This window comes from Nycticebus coucang, chromosome 7 (genome assembly GCF_027406575.1).
Source record: "Nycticebus coucang isolate mNycCou1 chromosome 7, mNycCou1.pri, whole genome shotgun sequence".
In the NCBI taxonomy this organism is placed as follows: domain Eukaryota; kingdom Metazoa; phylum Chordata; class Mammalia; order Primates; family Lorisidae; genus Nycticebus; species Nycticebus coucang.
In genome coordinates, this window is record NC_069786.1 from 134,159,330 (window position 1) to 134,186,992 (window position 27,663).

A 27,663-nucleotide genomic window follows, 5' to 3' on the forward strand; every position below is an offset into this window, starting at 1 on the left:
ATTTATGTGACCTGTGAAGTAAATATTACCACTTTAATGAAAGGAATTTAAATCCGTGTTATCCATAAAGAGTCCTATGAAAACAGAGGCACATGTAGCCTGTGTTGTCGAGGACCGCCGAGATTTTCGGAGGCGGCTGGCCCACCCCATTGCTGTGGTGTCGGGCCAGCCACATCCCTCAGGGGACATGGGTTTCTCTACATGTGTCATATTATCACTTTACGTTGTTTTTATCCTTTCTTTCAATAGGCTTCTGATGAAGATGAGCGCTTGTCAGTGGGTAGCCGCGGAAGTCTGAGGGTCAGTAACCAGTGATGAGTCCGCCTGGCACAGTTTATGGTCCCAGTCCTTTGCTTTCTCATCCTGCATTCAGGTTTCTCATCAGTTATCCTGCAGTCCGATAGTATCTGACTGACGAGATGCTCATTTAAAGTCAGATCAATGGGGTGTTTCTTTGCTGTTGTGCAGAGATTATGAATGCATGTAAGCACTTGGGTTGTTTTCTTCCTGGAGAGTGGAAGACAGCATTTTTCCGTATTTGTCCTCATCACAAAACTACCAAAGCTTGCTTAACGCCGTCATTGGCATTACCAGCATGAGACGCAGCCGTGTGACGGCATCTTCTGGCCCTCAGTCAGTCTGTGGGCACATTCACAGCGCACTCCCCGGGAACGTGGGAGCAGCTCTAAGTAGAGGTGATGATCACTCAGCAGCCAGGAGGCAAACCAGCGCTGGCTGCTGAGAACCCTGTCTGCCCTCAGGGGCTTCCCCTTTCATTTGTTATAATTAAATACCTTCGTCACTGACAGCGTAATGCTTAATAGACACAAATATGGATTTTTCCTTAAACAGTCCAAAAACCTTCATAATTATACCTGGAAAAGTGTGAGCTTTGAGAAGTAGAGTAGAGAAACTATGTTTTGGGAGGTGCCTGTGGCTCAGTGAGTAGAGCGCTGGCCCCATATACTGAGGGTGGCAGGTGTGAACCCGGCCCCGGCCAAACTACAACAAAAACAATAGCCGGGTGTTGTGGCGGGCACCTATAGTCCCAGCTACTCAGGAGGCTACGGCAAGAGAATCGCCTAAGCCCAGGAGCTGGAGGTTGCTGTGAGCTGTGATGCTACAGCACTCTACCAAGGGCGATAAACAGAGACTCTGTCTCTAAAAAAGAAAGAAAGAAAAAGAAACTGTTTTACCGGGTGGCGCCTGTGGCTCAAGGAGTAGGGCGCCGGTCCCATATGCCGGAGATGGTGGGTTCAAACCCGGCCCCGGCCAAAAAAAAGAAACTGTTTTACCTGGTGCTTAAAGTTAGTAAATTAATATGAGCAGGTCGGTTTAGTTTACCACGGGGTTGAAACTGTATCTCAATACCAGTAACAAACAGGTCTCCAGGCAGCCACTGCATTTTACTCAGGGACTATAGAGGGCTGAAGGCCTGTTATGTTGTTATCACAATTAAATCATAATATCACCCCTTGACTTCTTATATTAATGTAAGCACTAAGTGTGTGTTTAACTTGGATGTTTATAATAATAAAACGCTGAGGTGATCCACTGTCAACGTGCTGTTAACACGGCTGTTGTCACTGTCCTCCTAGTGCCAAAAATGGACCCACAGTGATTTTGCCAGGAAGGGTTTAAAACTGTTGCATTCTAAACAAGTATTTTGGTGTTAAGCCAGCATTCATTTCATGTTCAATGATTTTAACCAGAAATGAGTTAGACTTCTTTGTCAGACACCATTCTTTGCTGGGATATCAAGTATATTTGGTTTAAGGTATGAAATTTCACATACCTTAAAAGGTATTTTAAAATTTCACGTACCGTGAAGTCCACAATTAGGGTGCTAAACCAGAGGATGAAAACGCGGATGGCGTTTTCATTTCCAGCTACATGGTTTGCTGCACGACTCTTTCTTATGATGTATTTGATCTAAAGAAATAGACTTGAAAAACCACTGAATTTGAGGACTTGGGCACTGGATATGGGGATCAAATCTCCTAATTTTTATAGGCATAGAACAAGCCCAGAACAGTTAAGAGGCCTGCTCAGGGTCACAGTTCGTGACATGGCCAGTGCCTGTCACTCAGGATCCTTGAGCTGTGTGCTCTGCGTGTACCGAGGTGCCTGGACCTCTGTCCTCTGCTGCCTGGTACAAGCCGAGCAAGGCACCCAGAGCCCTGCCAAGAGGAACTGCACGCTCTCTGTCTCTCTGCAGAGTCAACTGTTCTGTTCTTATGTATTTTGATATTCTGAAGTTTTTACTTTGCACAGTTTTGATCATATTTCTTATTTTTTCATTCTTAAAACATAGGCCTTATTCATTCAATGTTGATAAACCGTAAAAAAGATGGTAATGGTGTTGATGTTAATATCTTAGTGTTTGTAAACTAGTCTGGTCCTCTAAGAAAATCTAGACTTTGGATAGCATACATTTTTAATTTTCCTTATTTAAAAGTTGGCAGTGACGCATCTGTTAACCTTTTCCCTAACGTAACTAGACGTTCTATGTAGAGTAAGAAGTAAGACGTCTCCACCTGCTTCAGAATTATGAATTACAGTGGCCTTTGCTGTGGAAGTTTGAGTTAGTGTTGGATTTTACAGTATCGATCCTTCTGATGTAATTTTTTTTTTGTGTGTGTACATATATATGAGATCCTACAAGTAATGAGAAAATGCATTTTTGTTAAAATTTTAAAGGTTGCTTGTTTCTGTTTTACTTAGCTTTTTAATTTATTTTTGGCAACTCTCTTTTCTGTTTTTTCATCTTCCATCCTCCTTCTGACAGTCCCAGCCTGACTTGGAGTATGGGGGTCCCTACACCTGGGTGAGATGTTTGGATAAACTTTGCTGTGTGGCACTAACTGTGTGGTGTGACTAATAATAACCTGTGGTATTTCCACTAATCACGTGATGCTTTTCTAAAAAGCCGAGTACATCTTTGTGCATCAACCAGTCTCTGCCTGGGAGAGGCTGGGGTCAGAAGGGCAGGCACACTCTGGAGTGAGCGATCTTAGGGCCCCAGGTGCAGCCTGGTCTTTCCAGGATGGGTGCATGGGCACTCCCTCGCCAGACAGTCCGTGAGCACAGCTGCAGCTGCTGGCACGCCTTGTGTAGCAGCCATGCACACTGAGATGAAAAAGATATGTCTTGCTGTCAAGGAATTCAGATCAAGAATTCCCGAAGTTGGGCGGCACCTGTGGCTCAGTGAGTAGGGCACTGGCCCCATATACTGAGGGTGACGAGTTCAAGCCCGGGCCCAGTCAAACTGCAACAAAAAATAGCCAGGCATTGTGGCGGGCGCCTGTGGTCCCAGCTACTCCGGAGGCTGAGGCAAGAGAATCACCTAAGCCCAAGAGCTGGAGGTTGCTGTGAGCTGTGACGCCACGACATTCTACCGAGGGCGACAAAGTGAGACTCTGTCTCTAAAAAAAAAAAAAAAATTCCCGAAGCCTCTAAATTTAAAAGAATAAATGTAAAGTCATTTTACCTAACAAAAAAATATTCATTATTTTCCAATCTGTATCCATTCAAATTAAGCATGATCTGGCTCTTTTGCCAGAAATTAACTCTTTGGGGAAAGATCCCAATTCCAGTAAAAAGGGTTTAGATTTAAAGTCAGAACTACTATTCTTATCTCTCACTCTTTGAGGGTGTCTGTGCTTTACTCTGTCTGAAAACCTTTACTCTGTCTGAAAACCTGAAAACCTGTCTGAAAAGTTTACACTTCTAAGAAGGAAAATTTCTCACCAGAAAGCACGGCTCAGCATTCAAGTGCTGTGATACTAAAGTTATGGTACCATGTACTACTTGCACTAAGGACCTCACTTAAAAGCACTTGGTGTTTCATGCAATACATTGCATCTCAAAATTATCTGGCAAATTCCTGTTTTAAAAATGGATTTTTAGAGGCAGCGCCTGTGGCTCAGTCGGTAAGGCACCAGCCCCATATACCGAGGGCGGCGGGTTCAAACCCAGCCCTGGCTGAATTGCAACCAAAAAAAATAGCCGGGCGTTGTGGCGGGCGCCTATAGTCCCAGCTACTCGGGAGACTGAGGCAAGAGAATCACTTAAGCCCAGGAGTTGGAGGTTGCTGTGAGCTGTGTGATGCCACAGCACTCTACCAGGGTCATAAAGTGAGACTCTGTCTCTACAAAAAAAAAAAAAAAAAAATGGATTTTTAGGACTTAGAGCCCATAGCACAGAGGTTACGGTACCAGCCACATGCATCAAGGCTGGCGGGTTCAAGCCTGGCCCGGGCCTGCGAAACAACAATGACAACTGCAACAACAACAAAAGTAGCCAGGCATTGTGGCAGACGCCTGTAGTCCCAGCTACTTGGGAGGCTGAGGCAAGAGAATCATTTAAGCCTGAGAGTTTGAGGTTGCTGTGAGCTGTGACGCCATGGCACTCTACCGAGCGCGACATAGTAAGACTGTCTCAAAAAAAAAAAAAAATGGATTTTTAGGTTTAAATAATAACTAGTAAATAGCACCATATACCTGCATAGCATGTTTGGGGTGCTGAGCTCCCGATGGGGTACGGTTCTGCCCGTCACAGATGGGAGAGATCAGAGCGAGCAGCTGAGAGGCAACCAGCCCAGCGGGTCCCACGCCCAGGCGCTACAGACCAGCCTGGCCACGTTCAGACCTGCCACGGGCACTCGAACGCACAAAGACGTGTAATCAGGTTCAGCCCCTGTTACTTATCTACATAGCACTTCCACAATCACACATGTAGATGAGAACATTTCTGTGACACTGTAACTCCAGCAACACCTCTGTTTTCTGAGGAATTAAGTGGATTAGCAGTGTGTTTCTAGATTATTACTCTTTTTATTTTAAGCTCACAGTGAATTTTGTTTAGGGGCCAGTCCCTCAAGGATATGTTAGCAATGGTCAGGAGCACATTTTGGATTTTCTCACTCTTTTTAAAAAGAAATCGAATACATTGGGTATTGTACTCAAGAGTTTTGATTCTTGCCCTTGTTGTGTTTTTCCCATCTCTGATGCCCTTTCAATGTGCTTTGTATTTTGACTCATGTAGAAAAGTAGACATTAACATTAATCAAAAAAAGTGAACAATTCACTTTCGCGTGGTCACGTGGGAAGCTCACCGATGCTTTGGTGATACTGCATGGCAGTCACCTGTGTTCAGACTAATCACATCCTGGTTTTGACAGGACATTTACTCTTGCATTACTTATCTGTGTTAGAAATGCTAATTTATGAATGTCCTTTTTATTTTGTTCTCTCTTTTAACAGTGTTTCTCAGAGCACTGTTTGTAAGAGTCACCTGAAGGGTTTGTAAAAATGCCTCTTCCTGAGCCCTACTTCTAGCTATTCTGATTTCCTAGGTCAGGGGCCTGTGCTTCTAGGAAGCATGCCAGGTGAAGCTTGAGCCCAGGAGCCCGAGGTCACAGTGAGCAATGCCTGTGCCACTGTACCATAGCTTGGCTGATAAGAGCGAGACCTCATCTCTTTGAAAAAGAAAAAAAGAAGGAAGCACAGCAGGTGACCTTGGTACAGGTAGTCTGCAGGCTGCCCTCTAAAGCAGATGACCCTGGTGCAGGTAGTCTGCAGGCTGCCCCCTAAAGCAGGTGACCCTGGTGCAGGTAGTCTGCAGGCTGCCCCCTAAAGCAGGTGACCCTGGTGCAGGTAGTCTGCAGGCTGCCCTCTAAACGCAGCCCAGTGCCTGGACAGCATGTGTGCACAGAGTGCTGAACAAAATTCCATAGAGCAAAGCTAGGTAAACTTGAAGTTAATATGCTATGTATGGACTTCCCATGCTGCTGGTAATGGTTAATTGGCATCTCTCCTGCCTATTATGCTGCATAGAAGCGGCCCCACCCATCTAAATATAACACATAAAAACACAATTTAAGAAGAGAAAGTTGGTGGTGTTCTTTAAGAAGGTCGGCAAGGAAATACAGTCAATGAGACATGTTCTAGGTACGTAGTCTGGGAACACGTTCCCTAGACAGAATTCTAGTATCGCAGACCTGGGCAGATGTTCCACAAATCCTGCAAAATGCGTTTTCATGGAAGGCTAGAAGAGAAGTAGGGACAGATGAGAGGGTAGGTTGGTGCTCCCAGATCTCCCTCCCCTCTGCTCTGTTGCCGCAGGCTGGGCTAGAGACTGGAAAGACAGAAGGAAAACTTCCCGTGAAGCAGTATGCATTGCCTAAGATCAGGAGGAACTGAGATCTCAATCTGACGTGTACAAGTCCTTGACTGGGCACCTTACTGTCAAATCTTGTTAGGAAAGACAGGAAAGGAAATTAGACTAAGTAAACCTCCTGCCAATCTCCAAAGGTTTTCATTATTAAATTTATTTCAGAAATATTTTACTGTTATTGATAGAGTTCTCTTATTTAATGTGGAAGGATTTCTACATTTTGTTTCAAAACTTAAATTGATTTTAAGTTGTAGCAAAGTTAAATATACCATTTTATAGTCAAGGTTTTATGAAACTGGATTTATAATTTGTCTGGAAATTCAATTATTTATTCTGCATTAATGTCCTGGCTGACAAATACGTGCCAAATGGCACTACAGTAAGGGGCCGTGTGCTGGGCGCCTTCCACTGGAATTCACGACCCTGCGGTCGGCACACATTTCCACAGCTGCCTTCCCAGGGCTTGGGATACTCATTTTCATCTCATTTCATCCTCTCAATGGCCTTGGAAAGTGTATATCATTATGTACATTTTTATTACTGAGGAAGTAGAGGTTCAAGTGGATTGAATAACTTGTTTAAGGTCAGAGGACAGAGCATCTGTTTGGAATTTGGACTCAAGTCTGTGACCTATGGCCTCTCCTTCCATTTTTACCATCATGTAGATCGCCTCTCCTCTTTCTATCTTGAAAGATGGTTTTGTCGCCAATTCTTGATACCTCTTGCCTTGAGTCAGCAGAAATTTCATTCTTGATTAATTAGGGCATCTTTAAAAGGCCCACGCTTTGGCCTTTAAGGGACCATAGGCTGAGACTTGAGGAGGAAGGAAAGACAGACAGGCATGGGCTAAACATAACTGCTCTCCTTTATTCTGGAGGACAAATTATGAAATCATTTAAATATGTCCTGGGATTTCATTTTGAAAAATAAAATAGTAGATGAATGTAAAACCCATGATACACATTTTTTCCATGATGAACTTTTGCATTTAATTATAAATGGAATGGAAACTATTTCTGCGTCTTCTGAATATAGCTTCACATTGGGCTGTGATTTTCAAGGTGTTATCCTGAAAACTCACAGACTCAGGCTGAGTCACTGTCCACTGGCCTGGTCTGCAGAAGGTCTGCGGCCCTCTCCAAAGCTACCTGCTGTGGCACTGTCATAAAACTTGGAGGAAAGCCTCTGCCCCAGGCCATGTGCTCCACCCCAGGGAGGGACTAGGTGCCACCTTAAGGCCCAGAGTGACCTGTGACCAGAAGCCTCCAGACTGGATTAGCTTGACTGTGCCCTTCTCTCCCAAGTGCAGCAAGGGCAGGGAAGGCCTGGTGGCGGGGTGGGGGCTGCCAGGGTTTGCACTGTCCTGGCTTCTCATTCATGTGCTAAGAAAGCTCACTTGAACTCTTCTTTGCTGGTTTGTCTGTGTCTTCACGTGTGTACTGATGTCAGTTACTCTCTTTTCTTCATTGAGACAGACGAATGGTTATGATGGAGAACCGCATGGATCCCAGTCCCTGAATAGAAGATCTAGCAGGGTCAGTATAGTAAATTTGCATGGCACAGAATTCAAATAGGTTGCTTTACAGTTTAAAGCGTCGATTGCTAAGCTGAGCTTCTTTGCTTTTTTTTAATGTTATAATGGTTTTTTTTTCTAGCACATGATAGAATGAAAGATAATGTTTTTCAGCTAGTAAACATTCTCAGAATGTTAGTGTTCAAACATTCTGAGAATGTTAATCTGATATTCTGAGTGAGAGGGTAAAAGGTACACATTGATAAGACTTATCGCTAAGTTTAAACAGATCTAAAATTAAAGACTGGCTGTGTCATTGCTTGGCTGCCCTGGGAGTATGTGTATACTGTGTATATTAAGTATGTCCAGCTCTCAGAAATACTAAAGCCAGCATTTTCTCAGCTCTTCACATCTTTCGTCTGTAATCTCATGCAATGTTTAAAGACACCCAGACGAGAGTGTGTGTTTTCCTGGAGAGGAAGGAAGAGAACAGGACCTTAATCTTGGAGGGCTCACAGCTGAGGGGTGGGAGGGAGAAGAATCACACAGATCACATGGGTCTGGTTTATGTTAAATGACCCCAAATCTCCTTGTTGCTGTTCACTTTTTTCTTTTAGTAATAAATTTGACTATTTAAAACAGTATTTTTTTAATTGATCTGAATTATTTTAGTATTATAATATTATATACACTTAAATTATATTTGCAGGCTTCTCATGAGAGACCTCTGCCCTCCATGTGCCCTCCCCTTCACCCCAACCCCGCCGTAGCTTCTAAAACGGGATTGGGGTCGTTCTTACCTTCTCATTCCTACTCAGGATTGAATACGCTTTCATTATAATTCAAGTGCTTCTCCTTCCAAACATTAAAAAACCAAGTTTAAAGATTAGGTCCCTGCTATTGCATTGCTTTTTACATTGACGCCCTTTGAACTTTCCTGGCTTTGCTATGTGTCTCTTTAAAGTAACACAGCATTCCAGAGATAGGAATGTTCAACACACCGTTCCATGCACACTGCATGTTGGCAGTGTCTCTAGCCGTGCTCCGCATTCTTGCAGACAGCTTCATACCAGCATTACAGAAGCTGAAGTGTTTTCTGATGGCCTCTTAACAGCTCATTGGAATTGTATTGACTAGTTTATAACTTTCTCTCCTAAGTGCGTTACTGTAACTGATTACAAGAAATCGTAGTTTGGAGTTGGAAGTTATTTCAGAAGTTCATTATTCCAACTTCTACCTAATATTACCTAAATATCACTAACATGTAATGACATACAAGGTGGCGTGGGCTTTATGTTGGACGTATGTCCATATATTTTAATCTTTAGTTTTTACATGATGACAATAAAAGTGTGTGTTATGATGCAGTTAAGATTTAAGTAATACCTCTGTAAATCAAATATTAAAGGACCCAATTATAAAACCATTCACCACAGAATGTAATTGGCCATAAAACTGATTTAATAAATAATCAGAAAGTATAATGATTAAGGGACAAAATAACCTCCATGTAAGGCAGCATTGTGCGTGGGAAGGTCTCAGAGCAGAAAACTAGAGACAGTGTGAGGAGGAGCTTGGAGGAGAATGAGAAGTTTTATAGACAGGAAACACCTATTGATGGGAAGGAATAAAATGACCCAGGCCGATGTAAGAGTTGGGAAATAGCTGTTTCCTCTCAGGGAAGCCAGAGTCTCTGTAGCAAGAGAACTGGTCACTGTGATTGCCATGTCCTGCCTTCATCTGTGACTTTCACACAGCACCTTTCCACTCAACCCCAGTAAGGGCAGCCTGCGGGCATTTTCCTCCCTGGACAGATGGGGGCAGGTTCTGTCAGACCCCACCTGCCTCCCTGGAGCTTCAGGCCTGAGCTGTAGCCCTCAGGTGGGCTGGACTGAAGGAAAATCAAAAAATTTGCAGTAAACAGAATTTTAGTTACTTAGGAAAATATGTAATAAGGACAGTTCAGATTAGGAGGTTATAGACAAACTGGCATGAGAGTTAGTGAGTTATTAGGAACAGTATTAGAGACATAAATTGTGAAAAGTAGTGATAGATAAAACCTTAGCATCACTGGGACCTAAACACTGAAATGAAAAACAGCCCAGAGTCTCCATTTGTTGAGAATTTCTAGTTGTCTTGATTGTAGATAAATCAGCATTCCTGGGGTACTAATATTGGTGGGACCCACGCTGCTGGTGGAATGGCTGGGGGGAGCTCACACTAAACTTTGGTGCTCAGAATTCCAGCTACAGCGGTGACGGCAGATTCTCTACTTTGTCATCGTCCAGGGACGAGAAACTGGTTGGTTTCCATTTAAATCTTTCACGCCCTGTCTGCCGAAGCTTCAGGTTTTGTAGCATGCAGCCTTGTATGTGTGAATTCAGCTCCGCTTTCCTCTTTCAATGTCTTACCTTATGAATTTTTATTTGGACAGATATTTTGTTAAAGTAAACTCTGACCAGCGGTTAACATGAGCTATTTCATGCAGACTCACTCCCCTGTGCCATATTTGACTCTGCCAACCTGGGGGTGAATTGTGTTCAGCTGGCTACAGTGAAAGGCCGTGTTCTGGGTATAAAGGCAGTCCCCGGGTTACAACAACATAGGCTCTGTACATTTGTTCTTAAGCTGAATTTGTATGTAAGTTGGAACATTGCCTATAATTGCAAGTCTTACGCCAGTCATATGTTTGTAACTCGAGGACTTAGGATTAATTCTAATTCTTAATTAGCATTAATCAAAAGGAGAAAATGGGAAGAATGCCTTAGATTTCTTGAGAGTTTCTGAAAACAGAACTACCTTGTAGGGTACATGCACGCTGTTTCTCAGGGATGCCCAGATTTGGAATGAAAATCAAATCTAATGCAAATCCAGATGCTGGCACAATAGAGCCCCTTTCAGCACATGGGTCCATCCTGATAGGTACAATTTCTGTGTTATGTGGGGTGCCCTAAAGTAGCTAAGGCTTTTTTATATCCTAGTTAAGGTTCATATTCACTCAGCAAAATTAGGGAACTAGTTGAGGTAAGAAGAAAACTGAATGGGCCCTGGGCACACAGACATCAGCAGTGAGACGGGTGCTCTCAGATGACTCACTTCAAGAACAGGAGAGTGAACACCACAGCAGATACCGGGCACCATGACTCGGGGAGTCGGCAGGATGAGAGGGAGATACTGAGTTTGCCAGAAAGTGTCGTAACAAAGGAGGTAAATTAAACCTGAAAGAATAAATAGGAACTAGCCAGGTAGAGCCTAGAGGGGAATCTCTACTATGTGGGCAGGGCAGGCAGTGGACGGTGAGAACTTCCTGGGGGAAGGAAGCCTGCCTGGCTGAGCACAAGGCAGCGTCAGACCCTGACAACCTCTCCTGCTCTGCAATGAGAAAAAATCAGAAATGCAGGCCATGCCTCCGCTGTCTCCTTTACCCTCCTCCCCCACGGAGCCTTTGTCCTCATTAAAATGCTTCTACAAGAAACATCTGGGACCCCTTCCAGCCTCCCCCTCCCACCCTCTTTTCCCTCTGGGTTTCCTTTCTCCATTCCTCCGCCCCCACAGTCTTAACTCCAGACACCCTGGTCCCCTCTTTCCCACCTTTTGCAGGCCTTGTTCACCTCCAAAGGTGGTTCCCCAAGGTGCGGGCAGCTCCCTCCACCCTCCAGCTGGCTTGCCCACTTTCCAAACACCTGCTGCTGCCTCCTAGACCCTGAAATGATGAACACTCCATCCTTCAGCTGAGCTGATGACCTTCCTGTCCCCAAGTGGTACATTTTGACTAGATGTAGGATGTGCTGTTAGCACTAAGGTATTGGTGGGTTTTAACACCTTGAAAGAGAGCTTGTGTATCTTCTTAGTTCACTGGGAGATTTTGCTCTTACGGAGAGCAGTTAGTCATTAAGAAAACTTTATTTCCTCCTTGTTTTTGACAACCTGAGATACTTGCTTTAAAATAGAAGGTGGTGATAGATATCTAATGCTCAGATACGGATTATTCACTCAAGTTAAACTTGTATCCGACTCACATTCATTTAAGAGAAATAACCCACCTCCAGAGGGTTAAATGATAAAGCCAGGGCTGGCGCCTTCACACATAAAGGACATCAGACTTTCTGTGAGGCCAAGTGTCCCCATCATTGTGCTGCCTGAGTCTCATGATACACAGCCACCCTCAAAACCTTCCTGGCAACCGTGCTCTATAAGTGTTTGTCCCATACAACACATCAACTTGTTTAACTTTATTTAAATATAATAATAGAGAACTATCATTGTAGTGTGTAGTATTTACCACTCTTCAGAATGACTTTTCAAGTGCTTAAGGTCTGTCAGAAGCAAACCCTGGGCATCTTACAACGGTACATGTGAAACTTAGTAAATGTAGAATATAAATGTCTTAATAACTAAGAAAATGCCAGGAAGGCTATGTTAACCAGTGTGATGAAAATATGTCAAATGGTCTATTTAAAACCAGTGTATGGTGCCCCATGATCACATTAATGTACACAGCTATGATTTAATTAAATAAATAAAAATGAAAAAAAGCAGCAGCAAACCCTGGATGTGACAGTAAGATGTGGCCTGATGGCACCAGGCACTTTCTGCCATGTGGCCGCAGGGGCCTTTGTGCACATCAGGGTTGACAAAGTGGCCTTTATACAGGGCATTCTCTCCAACTGCTGGAACAAGTTCCAATATTTGTGTTAAATATTCAAAGTTCCTCCCTGTGCATCCCAGCATTCCACTTGCCTCTCCCTCAGGTCATTTTGATGTGGCTTATTCAAGGGATGGCAATGAGAGGTATGAGTTAGGGGACCTTGAAGTCTTGGTTATCTTCAGACGCCCTGAAGTTACTGTAATGGAACACTTCATCTTCAAGGACTGCGCTGTTCTTGGGAATAGTGGAATACTCCAGACACAGGTATATGGAGCAGCCAACCTTCCCTTAAAGGATCCTTGGAGTAAAACATTTATTGGGGAGGACCATTAGTTTATATAAGAGTATACCCCAAAAATGTTGTATAGCCTCTCAGTCGCAGAATTATGCCACCAAGTTTATCACAACTTTTGTGAATTCAGAACACATATTCAGATGTAAATGGCCAACCCAGGGGCCCCGTGGGAGGTCTTCCTCACTGAAGCACAGTATTACATAAAATAGAGGGTGATATCCCTGAAAACTACAGGTTTTCAGTTTTTCCCACAAAACTTTAAAAGTTAGAACTCAAATTACAAAGGCTTCGAAAATCCCTAAGGTCTGTCAATTAAGATCTATGTTTTTCTGTGTAGATTCAAAACCCTAATTTGGTCTCATCCAATAGTTTTCTTTTCCCCTCCCTGATGAGTGCATGCCCTTTACTGTTTTTGCTGTAAAAGGTCATTTTGTCTGAATTGGCAGTGCTGGTGCCCCTTTGAGATGACACAAGGTGTGAGACTTTCTCCCTGCTGCCTGTCTCTTGGCTCTGATTACAGGGACCCTGACACTCCCACCTCAGGCTTACCAGTGTTGGCCTTGCTTCCTGTGTGCCCTGAATGGAAACTGAGCCTGTCTCCTTTTCACTTGCTTTTCTCTGCTCCTCTTTCCTTCTGTGCTTCACTTTAATTGCTGATTAAAGTCAGCAGATACTTCAACCTCTTCTATATGAAGTCAAAAGAGCAAAACTCAGTTAAGTGTTTAAATTGGCTTGATTAGTTTGCAAAGACTTCTCTCAATCTTTAAAAAAATAAGTCTCGAAAATAATTTAGGACCTATATACAAAAAAGGAATGTAGGAAAAGGAGGGTTCTATTAAATGTGTATTTTCAAAAACTCAGGCCCCCAAAATTGGTCTCCTGGGTTTCTCCTCCTTTTCCAGCAATTGTTCCCCCATTTCGGGCTTCATTTGTTTTTTAAAAATATTTTTCTCTTGTAAATGTGTCCAGGAAGCAATTTGGAAGGTTTTTGTGCATAATCTGACTCCTTCGCCTTTCAGAAGAGGACGGAACAGTGCTATTTCTTTGGCTAGCTCTCTCCCTGTTTCCTGTTTTTATAAAGCCAGTGTGCTCAGCCTTTTCAGCTATAGGCGAACGAGTCTTACTCTAATCCAAGGAAGCCCAGGTCAGAGGCCCATGTGCATGCTTTGGACGTTGAATTGTCCTCTCCCTTGCCTGCAGACTGTGGTCACTGAGTGATTCATCGCTAGGCCATGCACCTTCCCTAACTCACTGGGTGTGCCCTGTCCCTTGGGCCAATTCTGTAGCTAAGTCTGTGTACACTGGTAAGCTGCCTTTGAACTCCAGCGTTCAAAGAGCACTGCCTGGCCCTGACCAGGAGGGCTACCAGGCAGACCAGCCCAGGCAACTCTGCCACCCCCTGTTGTGTCTTGGATCTTCTGATAGAAGCAAACTGCTCTTCACAGGTGGAATTTTTGTATTAAACATTCTGAAGTGCTTGATGAACCTGGTATCCTGAGTTATTTTCGTTGCTGCTGTTGACCTTACCATTCTGCATCATTTCCCAGCCCTTTCTTCCAGGAATACCTGAAAAGAAATGACTAGGAAACACTCGTATTTCAAAGATGCAGGCTTTTTACTATTTCAGAGTTAAAAGTCATCTCACACTTACCTACCATGTTTACCGAAAACATGGTGCCTTAATCGGCCTTTTCCCTTCTAACTGTTGTGCAGCGATGTGGCTGTCATGGTAACTGAAACCACCACGATGGCCTCATTGCCCCTGTCTGGCTGTTTTTTCAAGGCATTTAACGCCTGCGGTTTGCTTTCGTCCTGCAGCCCTGGCACCTGTACAACGGCGCGCGGCCTGCGGGGAGCCACCGGGTGCGTGCGTCCTTCACGTTCTCCCTCCGCGCCGCACGCGCACGCGCCGCTCCCGCCCCGCCCCACCCATGCGCTCGCGCCCCCCAACCCACCGCCGCTCCCTTGCGCATGCGCCCCCTGCTTCCCTGTGCTGAGGCCCAGAACCCTCGGTGGTGGGGGCGGGGTGGGGAGGGTTCTGGGCGCGCTCCCAGTCGGCGGCAGTCACCTTTACTGGAGCTTACACGTGCATGTGGCGTCTGTCAGCCCCTTTGGCCAGATCTGAGTTTTATCTCTTGACTGCTGACAAAACTGCCTCCAGGAAGACGAGTGGAAGGGCACATTTTCATTACCTGTTATCAGAAAGTTGGCTTTTTAATGTGTTGGAAGCCTGGACTGCTACCCATCCGTGTTACTGTGTTTTTCTTGCTTCCTTTCTTGCTTTTTAGCCTGTTTCCCCAGGCTAGAGTGCAGTGGTGTCACCGTAGCTCACTGCAGCCTCAAACACCTGGGCTCACGTGATCCTCCTCCCGCCTCAGCCTCCCGAGTAGCTTTCTCAACAGCCAGCCTATTTTTCTATTTTTCACCCTCTTGCTCAGGCTGGTCTCGAATTCCTGAGCTCAAGGGAACCTCCCACATTGGCCTCCCAGAGTGCTGGGATTACAGGCGTGAGCCCCAGTGCCCAGCCCATGTTCCTGTATTCCTTTGGAAATTTCCTGTTTTGAATCCAGGTATTGAAGCAATGCAGGAAGCAAACTATTAATAAATATTCAAAGTAGCCTTTCTGGATTGTTAGTAACTTTCTAAATTTTCATCAGATTGTACATTTAGGCATTAGAGATGCAAATAGCTGAGCAAACCAATACATCTGCAAAGGGAAATAGGGAAAACTAAACTTTCTTGAAACTGGGCAAAGTTTGACATCGCCATTAGCCATCTTGTAAGCTCCTGTTCATCCACTGTGATTAATTACATAATATTTGCAAGTTAACCAAATATTCTGTGTTCTGCTTAACAACTTTTTAAAAGTTATAAAATATCCATCATTATGACATTTAATACTTTATTTCGATGTCACTTCACGTGAGATTAATTTTTAAAACCTCTTGCATAAGGATGCCATGACAAAATTCAGGATGTTTGAATTATCTGCTCATTTTAAACCTAGATTAACAATTAATTTAATTTAGCATGGAGTGTTTTTCAAAATAATAAGCGATTAAATTGCACACCCATTGGCAGCAACTAAAACTTCTCTTTTGATTTTTCCACCTTCCTTGTGCTCCAGGGCTTTTTGGAAAAGAACTGGAAAGGAAGATTCTGCACCTCCCCTGCATGATGTATTTCAGGACAAGCTCCTAGCACGTGTCAGTTTTTGTTAGCTCATGATTTCGGTGTTTTCTGGGTACTCTGACGGTCTGTTCTGGTCACAGGTGTCTGTGTTTGATGACAGCAGCCTTGGCGGGGCGCGACGGAGCAGCACCTGTGGGTCCCGAGCTGTAAGACGTGTCCTGTGTCTCCCGCATACCCCGCTGCCTGCCGCATGGCCCTGGGAATGCTCACCAGGCAGGGGCCAGGTGTGGGAGGTGACTGATGTCGCAGGGAGAAAATGCTGTCTCGTCTCATGGATAGCATGAACCGTGAAACCTCTAGTTGTTAGTTCAATGTTTTCACTCACGAATTCTTACTGAGGTCCAAGGGAACTAACCCGAACTGAGTTTTATCTGTTTTGTTTCGCGGCAAGGCACTGACCACACTAACAAGCAGTGAAGTGCTTTTCCAATAATAAAAGGAGAAGAAAGGAATTTCACAGGCCACAATTATTTCATCTCTGAATACTAGAGGAAGATAAACAAATTTAAAGCCTTGGAATATTACACATTTAATTTCCTTTAAAAATTTTTTTTTGTCTTTTCCTCTTTCCTTTTTCCTCTTTCTTCAGAAGATTTGAAATGATAGGCTCTGCTGTCAGAAAAGGGGGTAGCAGTACTACAAATATTTGTGAGAGAATGAATGAGGCTATTTGTCCAAACATTATGGATAGTCATAAATTTTTATGAGGGGCAAGCCAAATGTATAACCTACTTTAAAGAAAACCTACAATTTTCTTTAAAGTGTAATTTTTGTGATTAATACTCAGTTGATTGAGTGCTAGTTCCTGTTGACATCTAATTGAATATCAATTTTTATATTGTAGAAATTATTTAATATAGTAGAACCTACATGTAGTAGACGCATCAACTGTGCCTACAGCTGAGACAGCCATGATATGATGGATAAGGTGCAACTAAATGATTTATCAGAGAAGAGAGTGCATACTAATTCTTTAAGAGAATGTTTCCCAAATGTGAGGTGGTTTTCTGGTGGTCTAAGTAGAATTTAGGCAGGATATTCTGTGAATACCACTGTGTCACCTTTGAGATGAACTTCAAGAGTCACCAGCCATAGATCCCTGGTCCTCAGGGCTCTTTTGTGAGCAGTGATTTCTGTGCTTTCAACCTCCCTTGGGAATTGCCTGGGAGTGATGGCTTAGCAGAATTAAGGAAATGAAAGGTCATCTCATCAAGGCAGCATAAAGGCCTAAAACAGGGCTGGTAAGCTCTGGTGTTGGCAGAAAATTAGCATCGTAAGTGGAAAGGAACAGGGAGGTTCTTAAACTCCTGACTTTGCCCATCTTTTTCCTGAGCCCTCATGGTTCCCCTCCAAGTGGATACTGTTTCTTACCTTTTGGGGTATGCCTCGGTAGAAAGCTTCCCCAGTGCTCCGTCAAGCTTACGGGGAAGCCAGAGCTCAGGCGTCTCATCCTTCAACCCAGAACAGAGTCCAGAGAGGACCTAGCCCCTGGACTTGAGGTACCAGCCCCAGTTGCTGTGGCTTCAGAATCTAGGCTTACCCCAAACCTGCACGTGGACAGTCCTGGTCCTACTTTGGAGGACTTGGAAGACCCCTTGGAAAAACAGAAATTGCCCACTGGCAACCCCTGAGGAAGGGCTAATGACTATGGGAAGTGACCTTCTCAGCCGTTTGACACAGTCAGTTTGATGCCAGTGGTATCATCTGATCCAGGAGCCAGATAAGTTGTTTCTAGCAGAAAGTGAAAGTAGAGAAAAGTGCAACATGTGTTCTCTTCCCAGCCTCTGTGTGGCCTGTATCCTGACTTCCGAGTCACGAATGACAGGCTAAGTAAACTATGTGTGGTCACAAGGCCAGTCAGAGATGGAGCCATGATTCAAAGTAGAGTGTTTTGACTTACATTGGCCCTGCCTTAGCACACGACTCCTACTCATAAGGTAGCAGGTGGACCTTAGTGATACCGACTTCTTGTTCTTTCCCGCATGATCAAGTCAGGTTGGATGGTCTGAGCACTGTTTTTGATTAGGGAAACTTGGGTTGACAAATAAGCCCTGTCATCAGCAATCTGCCATATTTCTGCATAGACCAGGGCATGAAGGGCACAGACTATAGTAGGATTTGTCTACAGGATAAAGTTTTTCTCTCTGTGTCTCAGTAAACCCTAAGGTAAAGTTCTTCTGCCTTAAAGTGCTGACATATTTTCCTCTACTTTGAATAATAAAGCTGAAAGGTGAGGCTAGTAACACTGGTAAATTTCTTATATGTGCCACTCGTGACAGTGGTGGCTTACACACAGAATAGTCACAGCACTGTTATCTGCATGTTAAATATCTTGTACCAAAGTGTAAGTAGTAAATATTTTTTTTAACATAGGAGCGAGTGTAGGTAGAGAGGGTTTCTGCTGTCTTGACCACAGTCCTGAAAAGCGTTTAATGGTTTTAATTAATATTTGATGGTTATTTATAGTCTAAAGTTGAAATTGGTCATCCATTCAACAAGTATTTCTTGAGTGTGCTAGACCTTATCTGATTAACGAGGATGCACCCTGGTGGGGAGATAGATAAACTAAGAGATGGTGTTTGAGATGAAACGTTGAGCATCCTCTCAAGATCCAGGGTTCCTTATAATTTGTGTAAGATGATGCCAGCAGGTCTCCCAGTGGAGGCCCTGGGAGAGGGCCTGGTCAGCGGTGGGATTGGTCAGTGCCTGGCACAGTGTGGGGCATCCAGGGGCTGGAGCAGTGCCCCTCCCTTCGGCACACAGCTCTTGTGGTTATGTGTGGGTCCCTCTCAAGGCACTCCTCAGGAACCTCGGAATTTGCTCGTGCTCGTGATCCCAGGGTGTCCAGACCCTGCCCCCACCACCACGCCTTGCTCAAGAGGAAAGTAAGAATTCTTTTTAATAACATGAAAATGTATCTAAGACCAGAGCAAATATGAATACAAATCAAAGTCGGGGGCAGAGCTTCTAGGTAATTCAGTTGCTGACAGTTTCCTCTGCTGGACGTGAGAAAGCTCAGAGAGATGGACAGACGCCTGCACACACCACCCACGGAGAAGGGTCGGGCACTACAAAAGCCACCCACAGTTTTATATTAACCCTAAATCTTACTCTGTTTCCACTTGGAAAGATGGTAGAGAAGCAAAATTTCCCATTGCTAAAGCGCCAGGCACCTGGTCCCAACGTCCAGTTCTGTGCCAGAAGGCAGCCTGGGTTCTCAGAGGCACTTCCACAACCATAAGGTGTTTTTCTGTGTCTAAACGAGGGGCACCTCCATGTCCAAGTTGAACAGATGCTTTGTGTCATTTCTTCCTAACTCCAAGAATTCTGTGTTCCTTTGATAACGCGATTGGTTTATTTTTCCTCTGTGTGGCACTTGAGTAGACATTGCTCTCTACCTAACCTCTCTTGTCCTTCTGCCCTCTGTGTAGCTGACCCCACAACTAACTGAAGCCCCTTTTTGGCCTCTGTTCTCCTTGCTTCTTTGCTGACCCTGTTCCTTTGTTTCCTGCTGCTCGTCCTCGTGGTGGCTATGTGGGCAGCCCTCGGAGTGCAGCGGCCACCTCAACTCCAGCTCCCGTGCCTCCTCCAGGGCCAGCTCTGCGCGGGCCAGCCCCGTGGTAAGTCCACCCCCTGGCCCTGCCCCAGCTTCGTCTCTCCTCCTCCTCCTTCCCTTTCTCCTCTTCTTCCACTGGTTCCAAATTTGGAAGATTGCCATTTGATGATATTAATAGGATTACACTGCTAAATTTCTTAAGGACCATAAAAGAAGTTGTTACGAGTGCTGAGAGTGGGGATCTTAGAGGAGGGGAGCTTTGTACAATGGGAGGAAAACATAGCCATGTGCGTGCTGTGGGAGGTTTCATTATTTAAACACGTGATGGTTTCACTTCCAGCATTTCATTTGCACTGTCACCTGTTATCACTACAAAGCACAGGCCCCGCAAGTCCCAGGACACCCCTGGTCGGTGCCCTTCCCCCCACATTCTCAGAGTGTTTCTGGTACACACATTCACCCTGCCACTTGCGTGCTTTTAAGAAGGATTTCGCAGGACATTTTGGCTTGGGGGATGGTGTGGGAAGATTCACTGGGGAAGGGACTTTGGGCTGCCAGAGGATGGTTGCCACACTCCAGGGTCAGCAGTGTCCTCCCTGGTAAACCCAAAGCACGGATGGGCAAGGCTGCCTTTGTGTCCGCTCACCTTAACTCCCAGCCATGGAGAAGTTTGAGTGCGACTCTTAACTTAGTTCAACATCATACTCTGTGTTGGTGCCTCAGTGCTCGGGAAATGTTCCTAGTAACCAGACACCAGGCTGCAGAGCCCACGTGTCCCACTTGCATAGGTGACCTTGGTCGGGTGGTTGGTTTTATTCTGCCGATGATTTGTTTGTGTTCTAAATCAGATGCAGTCTTTTAAAACTGTGAGGTTTCCCACCAAATGCAAATATCACCTCCTCCTGGAGAAGAAAACAGTGGAATCTCTGGCAAGTCCGGGGCCACGCCAGTGAGCAGAGCAGCCTCCATCCCCACACCCACCCTGTTTCCATGACTTCTGGGCCAAGGCGCCACCCACCCATGAGAGGCCTGCTGGGGCATTTTTTCCTGTGCTAGAGAAATGTCTCTCCACCATCCCATTATGGGCAGGGAGCAAACAAGAGCTAATTCAAGAAGAGTGGACGTTAAAACGGGGACCCTGCTTCTTTACAGAAACAAAGGCTGTCCTCTCCATAAATTGTAGACCCCAGTCTCGTCACACAGCTGACTGTGCCCACCTGACCTCACGGGCAGCCTGAAGACCAACAGCAAGAAGGGAGAGGAACCGAGTCAGGTGTGTGGCTAATACCAACCACACAAACTCCAGGCATTTACTGCTCCTGATTAAAAGTCTCCCTAGAACTGACCAAGTAATAGCAGTTGGATGTTCAACTGCTCATTGTCACATCACTTTCATTTTTAAATTCTGGATCAGTACTTCTTATACTCCTTCCACCTGGGAGAGAGGAGCAATAGGTTTCGGGCAGTGTCCGGGGCAGTTGTCACGGCAAAGGTGAATGAACCTTCGGTCTGGCCTTCCTCAGAGAGAAGAGAGTTACACAACCCAGGTTCAAATGTCACAGCACTCATTCCTGGCTGGGGACATCTAGCCAAGAGCATAAACTTTCTGAGACTCTGGAATAAAGGGTCATGACATCCTTAAAAGACAAACAAAAAAAGAGGCATGGTTGATTTGTTTGTGCTTGGCTGGGGTTATCCAGGGATGACACAATTGTTGGCAGCCTGGTGGCTCTAGGAAACGCTCCCTGACCTGGCACTTCATCAGGACTGTGTGTCCAGGCCCAGGGTGAGGGAAGACAGAGGGAGGTGTAGTGCTGTCCACCTCGTTCCCGTCCTCCCCATCCTGAAGAGGACCCGCACCTCCGTCCTCTCCAACACGACCAGGGCCCTCTCCCCGAGGAAGTCATGGTTCACATTCAGCCCAGGTTACTGAGCACTTACCATGTTCAGGCACCGGGCTGCCCAGTGAACAAACACAGACCCGTCCCTCTCTTCTGGGCAGACAGGTGCCTCTCCGATGACCACCCATGCAGTGTGAACCTCGGCAGCAGGGCTGTGAGGCAGAGACAAAGGTGCTGGGAAGGAATCTGAATGAGGAGGTTTGAGAACCAGGCTGGAACCACACATCTGCCTGGGGAAGCCAACACTTAAGTGTCTCGCAGGCCTCATAGTCCCACGGGGAACCCGGCAAGGCTGCCATGTTTCTGAAATGGGCACTAGCCATGTCCCGAGCGTATTCAGAGAAAACGTGAGGGATGAACAAGAAAACTCATGATTTATGTTGCATGAAGGGGCGGGGACCGGGTGGATAACTGGGTCTCAAATTACAAACATGAGATCAAAGATAAGTCAGTCAGGATCATGTAAATACTATTGGATTTAAAACCAAAAGTTTCCACCTTAATGGTAGACTTTTATGAGTTAAGTTTGAAAGAAAATTACCCTTAAAATGGGTATTTTCTGAGCAATGTTTGCTGTTGTCAATTTTTATCTTGAGAGGGGCCTTGCAATGACATTGCTCCGGTGACCCCATTTCCCATCGGGGTCTGGAGTTGCCGGCTGGGAGCTGGGGACACCATGAGGAAATGTTTCTTCTAGACCTGTCCTCTCTGACAGGGTCTCCCTGTGCATGTGGGCAGGTACCCACGTACTGTGTTCTGTCTCTAGAAAGATGGACAAGCAGCTGGTGACATGGAAATCCAAGTATTTTAAACCTTCCCAGGCGTCAAGTTTACATGAGCCAAAGTAGGAAACTCATTTAGACATGACGTTAGAAGTTTGGAATCAATACCATATTGAATGTGGCTGGGTGCAGCGGCTCACTCCTGTAATCCAGCAGTCTGGGATGCTGAGGCAGGAGGATCACTAGAGCTCAGGAGTTGGAGACCAGCCTAAGCCAGAGTGATACCCCATCTCTACTAAAAATAGAAGAATTAGCCAGGTGTGGTAGGCTCTTACAGTTACAGCTATTTGAGAGGCTGAGGTAGGAGGATCGCTTGAACCCAGGAATTTGAAGTTGCTGTGAGCGAGGCTGAGGCCGTAGCACTGTGGCCTGGGGCAACACAGTGAGACTCTGTCTGAAATGAAATAAAATGATAAAATAAATACTCCTGTAAGCATTTGTTTTTTGAAAGGAAAAATTGCCATAAACTAAACTTCCATAGAAATTTTTTAGAAGAGACTATTTCCAGTAGGTTCTAAAAGATATATCTTTATACACTCAGTTGTGATTATGAAAAATTGATATGCACGTTTTGTAAACATGTTGTTACGAAGTTCTCACATGGACCTTAAGTGCTCAGAAAATGAGTGTGATGAAGCTAGTAGGCTGCAGGGTGTGTGGCACTGTGACCCTCTCCAGAGTCCAGTGGCTTGCCCAGGGTCCAGTCTGGTGCTGGCTGAGCACCTGGAGCTGCCTGTGGCCAAGGCATCCCCGGCCCCGCCCTGTCCTGCTGTACGTCTGCCTTTGGTACATGTTGTCATGGAAGAGCCATAATAACATTAAAATCCCTTCACGTATTCCATTTCTTTGTGCACTATTTTTGGAGATAAAGTGTTATGTGTCAAAATTAGACATACCATCTGGCTTACTTACCCATCTCTGCAGGGGGCTTCCTGAAAGGGTTGCTTTTTAAAGTGGGTACAGCTGCCTGACGCCACTGTCCCAACCCCAGGCCACCACATGCTGCCATTTAGCGGGGACTCTTGGGGGTGTGAAGCTCGGTGGGGCTGCCGGATCCCAGCCAGCTCTGCCAACCTTCATGTTGCGGGAAACCTGGCAAATCGCTATGTCCCTTTTAATTAGGACAATAAACAGGATGGAATTTGCTCTAATACAGAAGTAATATTTGCTCTGCAAGCTAGTTATTCTAAAGAATGAGGGCCTTGGGCCCAGGAGTTGTAATGAATCGATTCCCCAGCAGACTAGGTGCTAGCAAGTTCACTTTTCCTTTGTTCTTTGAAATTTTAATTTGAAAAAATTTGGGGAATATTTGTATTACCAAGAAAAGAGAAGAACCGCACTGGAAATGCTGCAATCATCCCCACAACTAAGAGCATCAGCTATCAGGGGGCAGCCTCAGAGCCCCTCAGTGTGGAGCTAGCTCACCATGGCAGGCATGTCTGGAATGATAATGCTAGAGGTGTGTTTTACACATGTCAGCGTGCGCACTGGTAGCAGGTGGTGTGGGCCATGGCTGGAGAGTGCCGTCTTTACCAGGCTATAACTGTGCCACGTCAGGTGTGAGAAGGGACGGCAGGGGGGTGAATGGCCAGCAGGCTGAGGTCAGGGACAGCTCCCCTGAGGCAGGTGGCCTTGGTTTGGCCCTTGGGGGGCAGTAGCTGTGTCTAAGTGGAAAGCAGACCGTCTGGGCAGAGGGACCACTGCGAATTCAAGCTCCCCAGACCTCCCTACTGCAGGGGCTTGTAACAAAGTGGGCGATGGGGCAAGTCTGCCCTGGGTTCATCCACTGCTCTAAGGGGTGTGGAGTCTTCACTCATTTCCTCCCCTGCTCTCAGGATGCTAAGGAAACCAGTTAGATTTGAGTAGAAAGTTCCTGCATAGGGTGGCTTCAGGAGCCAGACCTGCAGGGCTAATCTCAGATCCGGTGGGCAGAAGACCCCTGTGCTGGGCCATCCTGAGCTAAGCGCTGGATGGGAATTTGCCTTTTTTGCTCCGTGTGATTCCATTTGATGCCCTTGACTGGCTGGTTGCTGTGACTCCTGTCTTGTTTCACTGGTCGCTTCAGGATTCCTCGGAGGAAGGTGGCAGTAGTGAGCTTTCTTGGTGGGCACAGGGCAATGAGGTGGCCACAGGACAGGAAGTGGGGGTTTGGGGATCACCGTCTGAGACCCTGACCATGTGCCTCGCCCCAGCACCCTTGTGCTGAGCTGCTGTGAGTCTCCCCACACCAATGTCATAGGAGCCATGGCTTTGGCCGGACCTCAACAGGGATTTGTCAGACAGCCTGAACTGTCTGCTGCGTGAGCACACAGGGGTGACTGCAGAGTCCCAAGTCACCTCTCAGATCTGCGGAACCAAAGGTGTGGTCTGCAGTTGCCATGCACATCTCTGGCAATCAAAGTGCAGAAGTTCTGAGCTGCATGAAGTAGGGTCGGAGGCGTGACAGGAAAGCATGGTGACGAGACAGCTTCTTCCCAGGGAGTTTGGAGACAAACTCAATCCCTGTAACCTGCCCAGTGGGCTCGTGACAAGGAACTTTTAAATGTGCCAAAAAAAAAAAGAGAGAGAGAGAAAAAGAAACGTGCCTTTTGTTGGGTGCTGAGCAAAGAAAGAAGTAACACCTGTGCCAGCCCCAGCCTCTCTCCCTGAGATGCCCTCACAGTCAGGGGGGGTCTCTCTGCCCTCCCTCTGGTAGTCCCATGGGCTGCTCCTGGCCCCACCAAGACGTCTACCCAAGGAAAGGAAGAGGGAGGCCTCAGAGAGACATTCAAACAGGAGGGATGTGCAAAGCCAAGGGTGCGAAGTCCCACTTTTCACTTTTTTTTTTTTGTAGAAACAGAGTCTCACTTTATTGCCCTCGGTAGAGTGCCGTGGCATCACACAGCTCACAGCAACCTCCAACTCCTGGGCTTAAGCGATTCTCCTGCCTCAGCCTCCCGAGTAGCTGGGACTACAGGCGCCCACCACAACGCCCAGCTATTTTTTGGTTGCAGTTCAGCCGGGGCTGGGTTTGAACCCGCCACCCTCGGTATATGGGGCCAGCGCCTTACCGACTGAGCCACAGGCGCCGCCCCACTTTTCACTTTTTTAATTACAAATGAAGCTAATGTTTTACTTTATCTTGCTCTCTAAACTATTGTCATCTATTTAATGCTTTTAAGTATTTAATATTTGTCCATTTTCCTCTATAGGTTGAAGAGAGACCAGACAAAGATTTTACGGAGAAGGTAAGGAATCATTCAAAACCTATCGATGAAACTGACAAGAAAATAGTTGCTTGGTTTTTAATAAAGATATTCACCAGTGAGTGAATAGGACTGGGCAGTGACCCACCCAAACTAGTGTTACAGCCCTTTGGGGAGTCCCCTAGGAGTCTCATCCAGTGTGTGTGAAGCCCCACAGAACAGGAAGGTGTTTACAGAGGACTCGACCACGGAGCTTAAGGTTAACCCAGACAAGTCCCAAAGCACCCAGGAGGCACCTCAGAGTGACCCTCTGTTGTTGGTGACCATGAGCCCATTAAAAATTTTCTGATTTGGAAATTGAATTAAACTAAAGGTGCTTCAGTGTTAGACTCCTAAGTGATTTTGGTCAACATTCCAGGGGTCTCGTAACATGCCAGGCCTGTCTGCAGCCACGCTGGCCTCCCTGGGGGGGACCTCCTCTCGGAGGGGCAGTGGGGACACGTCCATCTCCATCGACACCGAGGCCTCCATGAGAGAAATCAAGGTAAGATGCTCTACTTATGTGAAAATCGTTCTTCTAATTTAAAAAAGATTGAATTCATCAAGTTCTGGATCTTTCTTCTCAATCACATCTCATCTCCCCTCCCTCCCCTAAAAGATGGTATTCTCCTAACACCAAGACCCAGCTCAGATATCGTCTCTGGCAGGAAGCGACCCTGAGCTGCCTCTGCCCCCAGCACCCAGGCACACCTCAGCAAGGGCACCCACCATGACGTGTTGATGTGCTTATGTAGACACCAGATCACTTCCTGCTCCTGACCTCACGTGCCCTCACCCCCTGGGCCTCCCAGCCTCTTCCCCTCTGCCTAGAACATGCCCTGTCCTTTCTGTCTGCCACTTGCCATTAGTAGGCCTCCTGGCTATATCTGAATTCTTTTTCTCCCACTAGAATGTAGTTTTAGTTACATCCCTGGCAGCCAAGACAGTGCCAGGCACTTGGTGACCTCTGCGTGTGAGAGAGAATCACAGCGCTGTTTTTTAAAGTAACTAGGGATGTTGTGCCTGGAAAAGAGAGGACCCAAAGGTGGGGCCACTGGAACATGTGTCCTCCAGAGGGCAGAACCGAGACGGGGGAGCCCAGGTGGTTGTGTTTGTGGCAGAGCTTTCAACTTAAAACTGGTTAGAAAGAGAATCAGCTCCCAGGGGTGATGTCTGACTGCCCTGCTAGAAAACACCACATAGCTCCCCAGGTAACCAAGGTAAAGAGTTCTGTGAGTTAGATATGCTTCACAAGGCCATGGCATCAAGACTGGCATGAGTTAAATACAGCTGTGGTGGCAGTAAATGTGTGCAGCATCCCCAGAGGCTGCACTGGGTTCCCTTGCAGATGCCTTCCATGCCTGCATTGTAGAAGTCTGCAAAGCCAGAAAAACCGTTTCCCACGTGCTGTCCCTCGGTCTCCTGCAGCTCTTTGCTCATGGTTTCCCTGCAGGGAATGGTAGTTCCTTGCAGTCCTGATTTGCCCCACTCTTAGGTAATAGAGCTCCTCATTTTGTTCAGAGGGTATCCACTGAGAGGCTGGCTCAGGCCAGGACCAGTAGAGACCCCATGTCCCCCACAGGGACAAAGTTGTGATGATTTTTACCTCTAGCATCTTTTTTTAATTTTTTTTTTTTTAAGATTTTTTTTTTTTTTTTTGGCCGGGGCTGGGTTTGAACCCACCACCTCCGGCATATGGGACTGGCACCCTACTCCTTGAGCCACAGGCGCCGCCCTACCTCTAGCATCTTACTGTATCTTGCACAGACCAGCAACCCAGAGTGCTTAAGGAATTAGGAACCACGAGTGAAATAGCTGGTACCATTTTCAGAAGCTGTTTTGCTTATAAAATCATCCAGTATACATCTAAATTTTAATCTTTGTAATATTGAAACTTATTTTGTTTTCCTTTAACACTTCATAAAACAAAAACTCGAGTGCTTACATTACCCAAATGATTGCTAGTAGCCAGAAGTATAGAAGACCAAGGGACTCGCCCCTTTCCTTGACATCATTTGCCTTTTTTTGCCATTTTCCCAGGAACTCAGTGAGTTAAAGGACCAGATTCAGGATGTGGAAGGCAGATACATGCAGGGATTGAAAGAGATGAAGGTACCAGTTTACAGACGTGTGGTCTCACAATATTAACCCAACTTAACTTTAAAAATTCCAGCTGCATGCTGCCTCCATCCAGACTCCAGGCCGGAGCTCAGAAGGCAGGAAGGCCGCCTGGGTTGCATGTACCACTTTCCCAAATGCAGTTTTTTGAACCAACATTTGAAAATTGTAACTCCCAGCTGGGCACCGTGCCTCATGCCTGTAGTCCTAGCACTATAGAAGCCTTGGCCCCCATGTCTACAAAAAATTTAAAAATT

The 27,663-nt window shown here is 45.9% G+C and overlaps 1 protein-coding gene across 48 annotated transcripts in view; it reads left to right on the forward strand.

The window, feature by feature from the left end:
• Positions 1–27,663, forward strand: part of LRRFIP1 (LRR binding FLII interacting protein 1) — a 156,360-nt gene that overhangs the window by 100,774 nt on the left and 27,923 nt on the right. For 6 of the 48 annotated variants that reach the window (XM_053596608.1, XM_053596612.1, XM_053596566.1 and 3 more), the window contains 10 exons: positions 250–300; positions 2,789–2,827; positions 7,653–7,712; positions 9,929–9,991; positions 14,452–14,496; positions 15,906–16,058; positions 19,368–19,445; positions 25,256–25,291; positions 25,668–25,793; positions 27,329–27,400. In XM_053596608.1, the coding sequence (XP_053452583.1) occupies positions 250–300; positions 2,789–2,827; positions 7,653–7,712; positions 9,929–9,991; positions 14,452–14,496; positions 15,906–16,058; positions 19,368–19,445; positions 25,256–25,291; positions 25,668–25,793; positions 27,329–27,400 (723 nt within the window). The remainder of the gene's footprint in view (positions 1–249; positions 301–2,788; positions 2,828–7,652; positions 7,713–9,928; positions 9,992–14,451; positions 14,497–15,905; positions 16,059–19,367; positions 19,446–25,255; positions 25,292–25,667; positions 25,794–27,328; positions 27,401–27,663) is intronic. The other 42 variants (XM_053596602.1, XM_053596606.1, XM_053596614.1 and 39 more) reach the window with 27 other exon arrangements.